General features: G+C 49.4%; 1 protein-coding gene across 1 annotated transcript in view; it reads right to left on the bottom strand.

The window, feature by feature from the left end:
- Positions 1–10,572: 10,572 nt before the first annotated feature.
- Positions 10,573–13,050, bottom strand: part of LOC143277358 (uncharacterized) — a gene marked incomplete at its 5' end in the record, with an annotated part of 7,722 nt that continues 5,244 nt past the window's right edge. Inside the window, one exon of the mRNA XM_076582143.1 lies at positions 10,573–10,726. Coding sequence (XP_076438258.1) covers positions 10,573–10,726 — 154 coding nt within the window. The remainder of the gene's footprint in view (positions 10,727–13,050) is intronic.

Genomic DNA, 13,050 nt, shown 5'->3' with positions numbered 1-13,050 from the left:
TGTGTGTGTGTGTGTGTGTGTGTGTGTGTCGCTGTCTCTTTCTGTTCCCTGTGTGTGTGTGTGTGTGTGTGTGTGTGTGTGTGTGTGTGTGTGTCGCTGTCTCTTTCTGTTCCCTCTGTGTGTGTGTGTGTGTGTGTGTGTGTGTGTGTGTGTGTGTGTGTGTGTGTGTGTGTGTCGCTGTCTCTTTCTGTTCCCTCTTTCTCTCTCCCGCTCTCTCTCTCTCTCTCTCTCTCTCTCTCTCTCTCTCTCTCTCTCCCTCATTCGTTTTCTGTTCGCTGAGAGTGGGTAACGTTGGTTGGGGGTGGGGGTGGGAAAAGCAGGTGAAGAGTTTATGTCTCGGGGGTGGGGAGGGAGGGGGAGGGAGGAAGAACGGGGAGGAAGAGGCTGGGAGGAGAGAGGTGGTAGAAGGGGCGTGGGGGTGGGGGTGAAGGGGGAAGGGGGAAGTGGAGGGGTTGAGGAAATAAACGTCCCGTTCTTTTGGTCAATGAAGACTTTTTTTTTTGCTTTCCTCTTTTTTTGCTTTTGTGTGTGTGTGTGTGTGTGTTGTTATTGTTGTTGTTGGTTTTGTTTAGTTTTGTGGGTCTTTTTCACTTTCTGTTTTTGTCTGGAGAATAACACCCGGTGACGCCAACCCACTATTACCTTGTTGCTCTGACGTGTTGGTCTTTGGGGTCTTCCTGGCCATATCAGCTCTGGATTTGAGGGTTTTTTTGTGGGTTTTTTTTCAAATCAGAGACAGACATGACAAGAGGACACTACATGGCGCAATCAATAAGCAAACGTGCCATACACGTAAAATGTTACATGTATGTCTGAATGAGTGAGGCGTGTGCGTGACTGAAACCTGATTGAATGACACAGGAAACGAATGATGAGCGCCCAAAGGCAACTGTCAGTCGGCTCTACCTGGGTAAGCAGCCTGTTGTGCAAATGACTCCGTGTTTGTAAAGCGCTTAGAGCTTGGTCTCTGACAGAGGATAGGTACTGTGTACGTGTTCACATCATCATTATCATCATCGTTGATTTATTGATATGATAGTCATCATCAACATCAGACGCATTCTTTGTTGACACCGGTCACGGATAAACAAGTGCACGTTTTATGAAAGATTTGTAAAGACAGGAGATCACAAGACACAATCTTTATTGACGAGGATAAAGAATAAGTGAGCGCATGCTTTTTCAGACAGTTCAAGATAAGAGACAATCTTACTTATCGCTGGTGAAGAACAGATAACTAAGTGCATATTTTCAAACAAAAGAAGACAGGGCATGTGTGTGTGTGTGTGTGTGTGTGTGTGTGTGTGTGTGTGTGTGTGTGTGGTGTCATAACTGGCGCCATGAGACCCACCCCAATCCTGAAGATGGAGGAGACCGCTGGGCTACAGTCATTGGAGGACAGGAGGGACACAAAGATCCTCATCCAGGCAGCAAAATTCAAACGCCTTGAAAACCATCCAGTGAACAACAGAATGAGCAGACCCACCAAGAGCCGGCTGAAAAGAGGCAGCTTCATCCACCAGTCAAGACGCCTTGAAAGACAAACCCCAGTCTTGATGGAACACGAAGCAAAGCCTATCCCGGCAAATGTCACCCACCCATCTTGGAAGAGGCAGGTGTTCCCAACAGTCGTCACCAGCATTCCCGGAGTGGAGAAGAGAGGAACACAGTCAGACACCCAAAGGAAGGCCCTGGCCATGGAGTACATCTGCAACCAGTACCCCCAGGAAGACTGGACCCATGTCTTTACAGATGGCTCCGCCACAGAAGCAACGAGGGATGGTGGAGCTGGAATCTTCCTCCGATACAAAGACGGAGATGAAGAAATTGCAATCCCAACAGGAAAGTACTCCACCAACTTCCGAGCTGAGCGAGAAGCTCTCTGTGAAGCAGCCACAACAGTCTCACAGAACTCCACAAGAACAACAGGGCAGGTGGTGGTGTTCTCAGACGCTCTCTCCGTACTCCAAGCCCTCAAGAACTCCCGCTGCAAAGAACAGAACCATCTCACTTCAGCCCTTGTTGCCCTGAGTGCCAGAGTGGAGAAAGTGGTGATACAATGGGTACCAGCACACTGTGGCATCAGAGGCAACGAAAAAGCGGACATTCTGGCAAAAGACGGTGCACAGAAGGAGCAGGCCAACAAACTGGTGTCATACGATGAAATCAAGACAATCATCAAGGCACAGCAAGGAATAAAGTGGCGCCTCCAGCACCCCAAATATAACCTAGAAGACAGATACCATTTGCTGGAACGATGGGAACAGGGTCAAGATCTTCCGCCTGAGGACTGGACACAACCGCCTGCTCCACCACATGCACACAAAATTTGGCATTGGACAGAGTGGAGAGTGCCCTTGTGGTGAGGGACCAATAACAACCGACCACATCCTTCAAAACTGTAGGACACATCCAGGAGGAAGTACTGGCCAACACCAACAGCAGCGGAAGCCAAGCTGTACGGCACCCTGGAGGAGCTGCAATGGATGGCAGCCTTCATCGAGGACACCGGGCTGCTTATCTAATGGGAGGCGAACGAGGAAGAAGAAGAAGAAGTCGCGATATCCCTTAGCGTTGTTTAAACAACAAAACATCGTCATTACTTTTTGACAGTCGTACATTTCTGAGCTGTATTCTTGCATTCTTTTTTTGAGCAAAACATTCCTTATCGAACCATGGAGATCTCCGTCTCTGGATATTTGAACATGACTTTTCTTTTATCATACAGTTGGCTGCTTCTAATAGAGACTGGTTAAAGATATCTAATGACCTTTCACAAGTGGAGTGATGGCCTAGAGGTAACGCGTCCGTCTAGGAAGCGAGAGAATCTGAGCGCGCTGGTTCGAATCACGTTTTTTTTGAGGATTTTTGTCCCCGCAATTGCTAGCAATACATCCTCTCTCTCTCCCCTCTCTCTCTCCACCCCCCTCTCTCTCTCCTCCTCCTCCTCTCCCCCTCCTCTCTCTTCCCCCCTCTGCCTCTCCCTCTCCTCTCCTTCTCTCTCTCCTCTCTCTCCCCTCCTCTCTCTTCCCCCTCTCTCTCTTCACCCCCCTCTCTCTCTCTCCCCTCCTCTCTCTCTCCCCCTCCTCTCTCTCTTCCCTCCTCTGCCTCTCCCTCTCCTCTCCCTCTCTCTCTCTCCCATCCTCTCTCTCCCCCCTCTCTCTCTCCCCTCCTCTCCCCCTCCTCTTTCTCTTCCCTCCTGTCTCTCTCCCCCCCCTCTCTCTCCCCCTCCTCTGCCTCTCCCCCTCCTCTGCCTCTCCCTCTCCTCTCCCTCTCTCTCTCTCCCCCTCTCTCTCGCCCCCTCTCTCCCCCTCTGTCTCTCCCCCCCTCTCTCTCTTCCCCTCCTCTGCCTCTCCCTCTCCTCCCCCTCTTTCTCTCTCTCTCTCCTCTCTCTCTCTCCCCCCTTTCTCTCTCTTCCTGCCTCCTTTCTTCCCTTTCATCCATCCTTCCTCCCACTTTTCATTCCTGACAGATTTTTAGAGTTCGTTTAATAAGCACAGATGCAACTGGGGGAAAAACATAGTTCTTTGATAAGAACGCCTCCCCCCTGCACCCAATAGTACCCCGCCCACCCTCCACACCACCCCACTCCTCCCCCCTCCAGTCGCTCCCCCGCCCCCCGCCCCACCCCCATTCCCACCCCCCTCACATGCCATGACAGTAATGGAAAGAATAGAGGAGAGAAAGGTGAGGGGGTGGAGGAGGAGGCGGAGGGAGTGGGGTGGGTGGGAGGTAGAGGATATAGAAAATCGGAAAAAAAATGATCGAGAGGGTAGGGGAAGAGATAGGGGGGGTGGGGGGAGAGGGAAGGGAGAGGTTTGGGGGAGAGGGGGAGGGAGGAGGGAGGCGAGGTATGGGGATGTTCCCCCGCTGTGCATTATTCACCTTCTGTCGCTCAAGCAAAATGGCGCGCCAGGGGAGAGAAGGCTGCGGCGACCCCGGACTACAAGGGGAGGAAAGAATGCTGATGATTGTGGTGAGGACACGGGAAGGCCACGGGCACAGGGAGAGAGAGAGAGAGGGAGAGGGGGTGGAGAGAGAGGGTGAGAGGGGAGACAGAGAGAGAGGGAGAGGGGGTGGAGAGAGAGAGGGTAGAGAGAGAGGGGAGAGAGAGAGAGAGGGAGAGGGGGTGGAGAGAGAGAGGGTAGAGAGAGAGGGGAGAGAGAGAGAGAGGGAAAGGGGAGAGAGGGGGCTGGGGAGAAAGAGGGGGGAGAGAGGAGAGAGAGGGAGACGGAGAGAGAGAGGGGGAGAGAGATGGGGAGAGGGGAGAGAGAGAGGGGGAGAGAGAGAGGGAGGGAGAGGGGAGAGAGAGGGGGCTGGAGAGAAAGAGGGGAGGAGAGAGAGGGAGAGAGAGAGGGGGGGGTGGAGAGAGAGAGAGGGGGAGAGAGATGGGGAGAGGGGAGAGAGAGAGGGGGAGAGAGAGGGAAAGGGGAGAGATGGAGAGGGCGTGGGATAGAGAGGGGAGAGGGGAGAGAGAGGGGGTGGGAGAGGGGAGAGAGAGATGGGGGAGGGGTAGAAAGGGGGTGGGGAGAGGGAGGAAAGAGGGGGAGAGAGAGAGGGAGAAGGGAGAGAGAGAGATAGTATGGAGAGAGAGAGGGGAGGAAGAGGGGGAGAGAGAGGGGGGGGGACTGGAGAGAAAGAGGGGGGAGAGGGACAGAGAGAGAGGGAAATGAGGAGAGAGAGAGGGGAGAGAGGGAAAGGGGGAGAGAGAGAGAGGGAAATGAGGAGAGAGAGAGAGAGGGGAGAGAGGGAAAGGGAGAGAGAGAGAGAGGGAAATGAGGAGAGAGAGAGGGGAGAGAGGGAAAGGGGGAGAGAGAGAGAGGGAAATGAGGAGAGAGAGAGGGGAGAGAGGGAAAGGGGGAGAGAGAGAGGGGAGAGAGGGAAATGAGGAGAGAGAGAGGGGAGAGAGGGAAAGGGGGGGAGAGAGAGGGGAGAGAGGGAAAGGGGGAGAGAGAGAGAGGGAAATGAGGAGAGAGAGAGGGGAGAGAGGGAAAGGGGGAGAGAGAGAGGGGAGAGAGGGAAAGGGGGAGAGAGAGAGAGGGAAATGAGGAGAGAGAGAGGGGAGAGAGGGAAAGGGGGAGAGAGAGAGAGGGAAATGAGGAGAGAGAGAGGGGAGAGAGGGAAAGGGGGAGAGAGAGAGAGGGAAATGAGGAGAGAGAGAGGGGAGAGAGGGAAAGGGGGAGAGAGAGAGGGGGAAATGAGGAGAGAGAGAGGGGAGAGAGGGAAAGGGAGAGAGAGAGAGGGGGAAATGAGGAGAGAGAGAGGGGAGAGAGGGAAAGGGGGAGAGAGAGAGAGGGAAATGAGGAGAGAGAGAGGGGAGAGAGGGAAAGGGGGAGAGAGAGAGGGGGAGAGAGGAGAGAGAGAGAGGAAATGAAGAGAGAGAGGGGAGAGAGGGAAAGGGGAGAGAGAGAGGGGAGAGAGGGAAAGGGGGAGAGAGAGAGGGGATGGAGAAAGAGAGGGGGAGAGAGGAGAGAGAGAGAGGTGGAGGAGAGAGAGAGAGTGGAGAGAGAGAGGAGATGGAGAGAGAGGGGGAGAGAGAGGGAGAGGGGGAGAGGGAGAGGATGGAGAGAGAAAGGGGGGAGAGATAGGGGGAGAGGGGAGAGAGAAAGGGGTGGGAGAGAGAGAGAGGGAGAGGAGGTAGAGGAGGGAGAGGTTGAGGGGTGGGAGAGAGAGGGAGAGAGAGACATTGAGGAGAGAGACAGAGACAGAAAGGCAGGGACAGAGAGAGTCAGAGACAAACTGAGATAGAGAGAAAAAGAAAGACTGAGAGAGAGAGAGGGGGGAGGGGGGGAAAGATGGAGAGGCAGAAAGGGAGAGAGAGACAAGACAAGACAAGACAAGACAAAATCTTTATTAACGAGGGTAATAGATAAGCAAGTAATATGCTTTTTTACATCCAGCCCTCGCCCTAAAGAGGGAATAAAGCTAAAAAAGCGAAAATGAGCACAAAATCAAAACACAATCAAAATATACCATTATTTCACAATTCAAAGCCATTCCACAAAAGGAAGAAGAAGAGAAGAAAAGAAAAAAAATCATGAAATACACACACACACACACACACACACACACACACACACACACACACACACACAAATGCACCCACTCAAGAGAGAGTGAGAGGGAACTCACAAATTGTCGAAAGCAATGTTGGATTTCAGGTGACGTCAATTTTTGTGAATAGGTACATTTTTAGATTTTGCTTAAAGTTGTTGTGGTTAGTAATATTTTTTAAACGTGATGGTAAATTATTCCAATACGTTCCCCCGCTGTAAGTTAGGCTGGACTTAAAAAGATCAAGATTTGGACGAGGTATATGCAACTTATGTACATGTCTTATGTTATTTACTGGGAAGTTATTTATAATTGAAGGAGGTGCGTAGCCGCTTACTATTTTGTGCATAAAAACAGCCTTATTATATTCAGTTTTAGCTCCAGTGGGAGGATATCAAGTGACCTATAATCATTAGGAGTTAATGAACTTGACTTTAATAAAACTAATTTCAAGGCACGTTTGTATAATCTAACAAGAGGTTTTAAAGTATTAGCGCTAGTAGAATCCCACAAAGTAGAAGCATAATCTATTATCGACTGTATGTGAGCATTAAAGAATTGTTTACGGGCATGTGTATGTAGAGAAACAGAGAGAGGCAGAGAGAAGGAGGGACGTTGATGTAAACGTGGACGTGGACGCTTTATTCATGCAGGCCATAGCCCCTTAGAACGGGGTACACATGGAACTGACATAAAGTCGTACATTAATACAAAGAAAAATTACGTTACCTAACCACTGCGCTGTTTAAATGCTCCATGTAAATATAAAGCAAAATGTTGTACAATAGTTTCGTTCGTAGACGACAATAACAAAACGAGGTCAAATGAACAAGGCTGTCGATAAAATTTGAGTGGAATTAATTGTGCTCAAGAACATCTGGGCAGCTGGAGCAATCAGTATGAAAACCGAACTCCGCATCTTCAACTCCAATGTGAAGTCAATTCTGCTCTACGGATACGAGACATGGCGGACAACACAGACGATGCAGCAGAAGATTCAGACATTCTTCAACACCTGTCTGAGGCGCATCTACAAGATCCGATGGCAGGAGAAGATCCGAAACGAAGATCTGTGGGAGCGAGCGGGACAGGAACCAGTGGCCAAGCAGATACTGCGGAGGAAGTGGGGCTGGATCGGACACACCCTCAGGAAGCCAGCGTCCAGCATCACACGCCAAGCCCTGACCTGGAACCCGCAGGGAAAGAGGAAGAGAGGCCGGCCTCGCAACAGCTGGAGGCGAGATACCGAGGCAGAGCTGAAGCAGCAAGGGACCAACTGGACTGGAATGGCCAGAACAGCCCAGAACAGAGTGCGATGGCGAGGGGTCGTCGATGGCCAATGCTCCACCAGGAGCGATGGGCAAAATGAATGAAAAATGACTATGTCTCAATGCTGGTCAACTGAGCAACAAAATGGACCTCATCTTCAGTTGATTCTTTGCACAATGGCCATAACAAATTACAAATATTTGACTGCCTATGACGATACTGATGAGAGAAGGAGGGAGAGAGACAGACAGACAGACAGACAGACTGAGACACAAAGCGAAAGACAGACAGACAGACAGAGAGAGAGAGAGAGAGAGAGAGAGAGAGAGAGAGAGAGTTGAACACAGTTAAAAAGAAAAATAAATGTTGCAAACAACAGCCGGAAAGCTCTTTCTTTTCTTTTCTTCTTCTTCTTCTTCTTCTTTTTTTTTTTTTTTTGTTTTTTTTTTGTTTGCTTTTTTTTTTTTTCTTTTTTAGAGTGTCATTTTCTAAAAATCTTGAAATAAGTCAAGTTCTTTTACAAACTTCTTTCTTTCGTAGGACAGCAGGGGGTGGGTGGGTGGGGGGGTTGGTGTGGAGAGATGCGGAGGACAAATTAATGGCTGTGCTGTCACCCACCCCCTCCCCTCCCACCCTCCCCCCCCCGGGGCGAAAAACGGGTGGATGGGTACGTACCCGTCATTTACCTCCGGGTACAACAATTTATGAGGCGGCGTGGCGCGTTTTGAAAAGGTGTCTCGGTGAGTTTGTCGGCATTGCAGGCCACAAGTCGTCACCCCCCCCCCCCTCCCTCCCTCCCTCCTCCCCTCCTCCCTACCTACCCCCCCCCCTCCCTTCCCCCAACCCTCCCAAGCCGTTTGTCGGCCGTTTCGGTGGAGGACGAAATGGGTGTGGGTAATAATAATAATAATAATAATAATAATAGTAGTAGTAGTAGTATTGTGATGATAATATTGTCATCAATGATTACGATCATCATAATAATGATTTATTATTATGATCATTATTATGATTATGTGATGATAATATTGTCATCAATGATTATGATCATCATAATAATGATTTATTATTATTATTATTATTATTATTGTGATGATAATATTGTCATCAATGATTATGATCATCATAATGATGATTATGGTACAACTACTACTGCTACTGAAGGATGGCTACTACTACTACTACTACTACTACTACTACTACTACTACTGCTGCTGCTGCTGCTGCTACTACTACTGCTGCTGCTGCTGCTACTACTACTACTACTACTGAAGGATGGCTACTGCTGCTACTACTACTGCTACTACTACATACGAGTATCATCAGATCAGATGAAAAATATGGATACACGTCCGGTGTGTGTGTGTGTGTGTGTGTGTGTGTGTGTGTGTGTTCTTCTCTTTCTTCTTCTTCTTGGTGGTCATCGTCGTCGTTTCATACGTAAGCAAATGTGTTCGGGCTCTTGGTTGACGAAGATATTGGCGGGTTTTCTTTCACTTTTTCTCAGTGACAGGGCTTGCGTGTTAGCTTACACGGGGTCTCCTTCGCCTCCTCCTCCTTGTTCTTGTTGTTGCTGTTTTTCTTCTCCTCCTCCTCCCCCTCCTCCTCATTTCTTCTCCTTCTCCTCCTCCTTCTCCTTATTGTTCTTGTTTAAGAAGTTTTCCTCTTCTCCCTCTTCCTCCTCCTCTTCCTCTCCCTCCTCCTCCTCCTTCTTCTTCTCCTCCTCCTTCTTCTTCTCCTCCTCCTCCTTCTTCTTCTCCTCTTCCTCCTCCTTCTCCTTCTTCATCTCCTTCTCCTCCTCCTTCTCCTCCTCTTCCTCCTCCTTCTTCTTCATCTCCTCCTCCTCCTCCTTCTTCTCCTCCTCCTCCTCCTTCTCCTCCTCCTTCTTCATCTCCTCCTCCTTCCTCTTCTTCTTCTCCTCCTCCTTCTTCATCTCCTCCTCCTTCCTCTTCTTCTTCTTCCCCTCCTCCTTCTTCTTCATCTCCTCCTCCTCCTCCTTCTTCTCCTCCTCCTTCTTCTTCATCTCCTCCTTTTTCTCCTCCTCCTCCTTCTTCTCCTCTTCCTCCTTCTTCTTCTTCATCTCCTCCTCCTTCTTCTTCTCCTCCTCCTCCTCCTCCTTCTCCTCCTCCTTCTTCTTCTTCATCTCCTCCTCCTCCTCCTTCTTCTTCTTCATCTCCTCCTCCTCCTCCTCCTTCTGCTCCTCCTCCTCCTCCTCCTTCTTCTCCTCCTCCTCCTTCATCTCCTCCTCCTTCCTCTTCTTCTTCTCCTCCTCCTTTTTCTCCTCCTCCTCCTTCTCCTCTTCCTCCTCCTCCTTCTTCTCCTCCTCCTCCACCTTCTTCTTCTCCTCTTCCTCCTCCTTCTTCTCCTCCTCCTCCTTCTCCTCCTCCTTCTTCTTCATCTCCTCCTCCTTCTTCATCTCCTCCTCCTTCTTCTTCATGGTATGGAATCGACAGTGGCTGCAATCATCGCTGCTCAGCCTTCTTTGAAAGCATGGACAGATAGTGATCTGTATTTGTTTCGTGTTTTGGGGGAGGACGCGGGGGAGAGGAGGGGAGGGGGGGTGTGGTTGGCGTTGTTCAAATCCAGGTCACTTGTATATTGCGAAAGAAAAACACTCACTCTCTAAACTTCCGGACAATGTAAATGCTGGCTTCACGATTGTGTCCTGTGTTGATGGAAACACGGCTTAACTTTGTTAGTGGACATTTCTGGAGGCATGGGGAGACTTGGAGAACTTCTTGTTAGCCTGTTATTCTGCCAGGGCCATAAATCGGATCGTCCTTCATCCAGAAGTGTGTGTGTGTGAAGTGACTGGTCGGCCATCCTTTCACAGCGCAGTTGGGTTTTTTTTTGTGTGTGTGTGTTTGTTTGGTTGGGTTTCTGTGTGTGTGTGGTTTTTTTGTGTTTTTTTTTGGGGGGTGAGGGGGGGGGGGGGGGGGGGGGGCATCATTTGTCAGAGATTTTGTGACCCCTTCCTCCCCCCATACCCGCCCCATCCCCGGGAAGTAAGCCAGTCAGAAAATGTGCATTGTGAGTAGTTTGGAGGGGAGGGAAGATTCCTGTGAAAAGACACAGCACTTTAAAGACATTTAAAGACTTTTGTCTCATCGGTGTTTGGAGGGGGAGGTGGAGGGGAAGATTCCCTTGAAAAGACACGGCGTTTGCTGGGGTGGGTGGCGGTGTGGAGGTGAGGTGGGGGGCGGGGGGGAGAGTTGTGGGTGACGGGCAGGAGGATGGGGAAGATTCGTGTCAAAAGACAGCACCAGTGTCAGGGAAAGGGGCGAGCACTCCCGACACACAGCGTGGCAAGCCCGGGTCAAAGGAAACGGAGGAGAACTTGGCGGCCTGAGGGCGTGGAAAGGGGAGGACGGTGTCCCGTGGTGAGGAAGAGAAAGACCGACCTCTGTGCCAACAATGGGCAAACAAGATTTGTGCCGGGCGCTTTTCGTGTCTATGCTGATGTCGTCTTTACTACCGCCGTGTCTAGTCTATGCCGTTCTGGGTCCTTCCCCATCCCCGCACCCTTTCACACGCCGCGCCCTCTTTCAACTGCCATCTCTTTTCCGCCCACACATCTTCGTTACGCCTAAGATTAGATATTTGTTTCATTTTCTTTCTTTTTTTCTTCAAACCAAACCAAAGAATTTCCCAGCCTGGAGGCACCTCTCTGTCAGGAGAGCGGGAGGTGTGTGTGTGTGTGTGAGGTGGGGTGAGGGTGGGGGTGGTGGCTGTTAAGGTGTCATCAGCCAATCACAAACCAGTTCCTCATTGTGAGGACTGAACGAGCTAATTGGGTGATTGTGGTTTGACGTGAGGCAGACTTGCAGGGGAACGGGGTGACATCCCCATTGATTCCGCCCGTCAGCATCTGTCCTCTCCCCAGACGTTCCTGTCGTGGGCTAGTTGGCCTTTGTCGACCATCCCAACGCTGACTGTCCCAAAACACTCTTGGCCGAGAGAGTGGGGGGTATAACTTGGGCAAGACACTCTCCACTATAATCAAATTCAAGCCCAAATAGTCAGGACATCAGTTGCCTCCTCTGTTGTTCTGGTGGTCACAGTCAGACACGACTGACTGTCATATACCTGTCAAAACCTGACCTACATGACAGTCGAAGCGTGACTCATGGCCATTTTCATCAGTCTGTCTTCAATGCCAACGTCCATTGACAGCCTTTTTGGCCAAGGTATCTTGAAGTCAAGCGTTTACTGACAACGAGTTTGGCCAGTGTATCTCCAAAAACTTGACAACGATTTCGGCCAAGGTATCTTGAAATCCAACATTTTTTTTACAACGATTTTTGCCAGTGCATCTTCAAAACAATCGTTTACTGACAACGATCTAGGCAAAGGTATCTTCAAAACCAACGTTTATTGATAAAGATCTTGGCAGAGGAATCCTGAAAACCAACGTCAGTTAACAACCATTTGGCCAAGGTGTCTTGAAATCCAATGTTTTTTCTTCTGAAACTATTTTGTAGAAGGTAAATTAAATTCCAACGTGTATTGCCATTAGCCCATGGTATCTAAAAACCAACTATTATTGACAACGTTTTTGACCAATGTATCTTTAAAACCAACGTGTTTGGTGAAGGTATATTAAAGCCCAATTTTTTACGCCGATTTTAGCCCTAGGTAGCTAAAAACAACTTTCATTGACAAAGATTTGGCCAAAGAATCTTGAGTCAACGCCCATTGACAAGGATTTTGGCCAAGATGTCTTGAAATACAACGTTTATTGACAATGATTTTTGCCAGAGTATCCTAAAAACCAACGTTTATCAACAACGAATTTTGGTCAAGGTATATTAAAATCCGAAGAGGCTGATGGCTATTTTCATCGATCTGTCTTCAAAGACAAAATCTACTGAAAACGAATTTTGCCAAGGTATCTTCAAATCCATCGCTTATTAACAACCATTTTGGCTTAGTATCTTCAAAGCCAACGCTTATTGACAATGATTTTGGCCAGGTGTCTTTAAAACGAATGTTTATTGACAAGGAACTTGGCCCAAGGTAAAACCAACTTTTGACAATAATTTTGGTCAAGGTGTCTTCAGAACCGACGTTACTTGACAATACCTTTGGTTATTTCATCTTCAGAACCAACGTTCATAAACAATCTGGGTGGTGGAATTTAGAGAACAACTTTTAGTGCCAACAAGTTTTGACATCTTAATTCATTACCAACTCCAAATCTCTTCCTATTCCCCCCCACCCCCCTTCATGCCTTACGTGTAAGTCTGCCAATGTACATTAAACAATCTGAATCTGAATCTGAATCTGAACCTGAACCTGAACCTCCGCCCTCTCTCTCCATCTTTCTATCCCTCTCTCTTTCCTCTCTCCCTCCCTCTCTCTCTCTCTCTCGCTCGCTCTCCCTCTCTCTCTCTGCTCCGTTCTCCCCACTCTCTCTCTCTCCCTCACTCTCTCTCTGTCTCCCTCCCTCCCTCCCGACCCTTCTCTCTCTCCCTCCCTCCCTCTCTCTGTCTTCCTTTTCCTACACCCCTGTCTCTCTCCCACTCATTCTCCCTCCCTCTCCCTCCTCTCCCTTTCTTTCTCTCCCTTTCCTCTCTCTCCTCTCCCACTCATTCTCCCTCCCTCTCCCTCCTCTCCCTTTCTTTCTCTCCCTTTCCTCTCCTCTCTCACTCTCTCACTCTTTCTCCTCTCTCTCTTCTCTCCCTCCTTCCCTCCCTCTCTCTGTCTTCCTTTTCCTACACCCCTGTC

Source organism: Babylonia areolata, chromosome 34, assembly GCF_041734735.1.
Source record: "Babylonia areolata isolate BAREFJ2019XMU chromosome 34, ASM4173473v1, whole genome shotgun sequence".
Lineage (NCBI taxonomy): Eukaryota > Metazoa > Mollusca > Gastropoda > Neogastropoda > Buccinidae > Babylonia > Babylonia areolata.
This window is presented reverse-complemented; position numbering and strand designations above follow the sequence as displayed.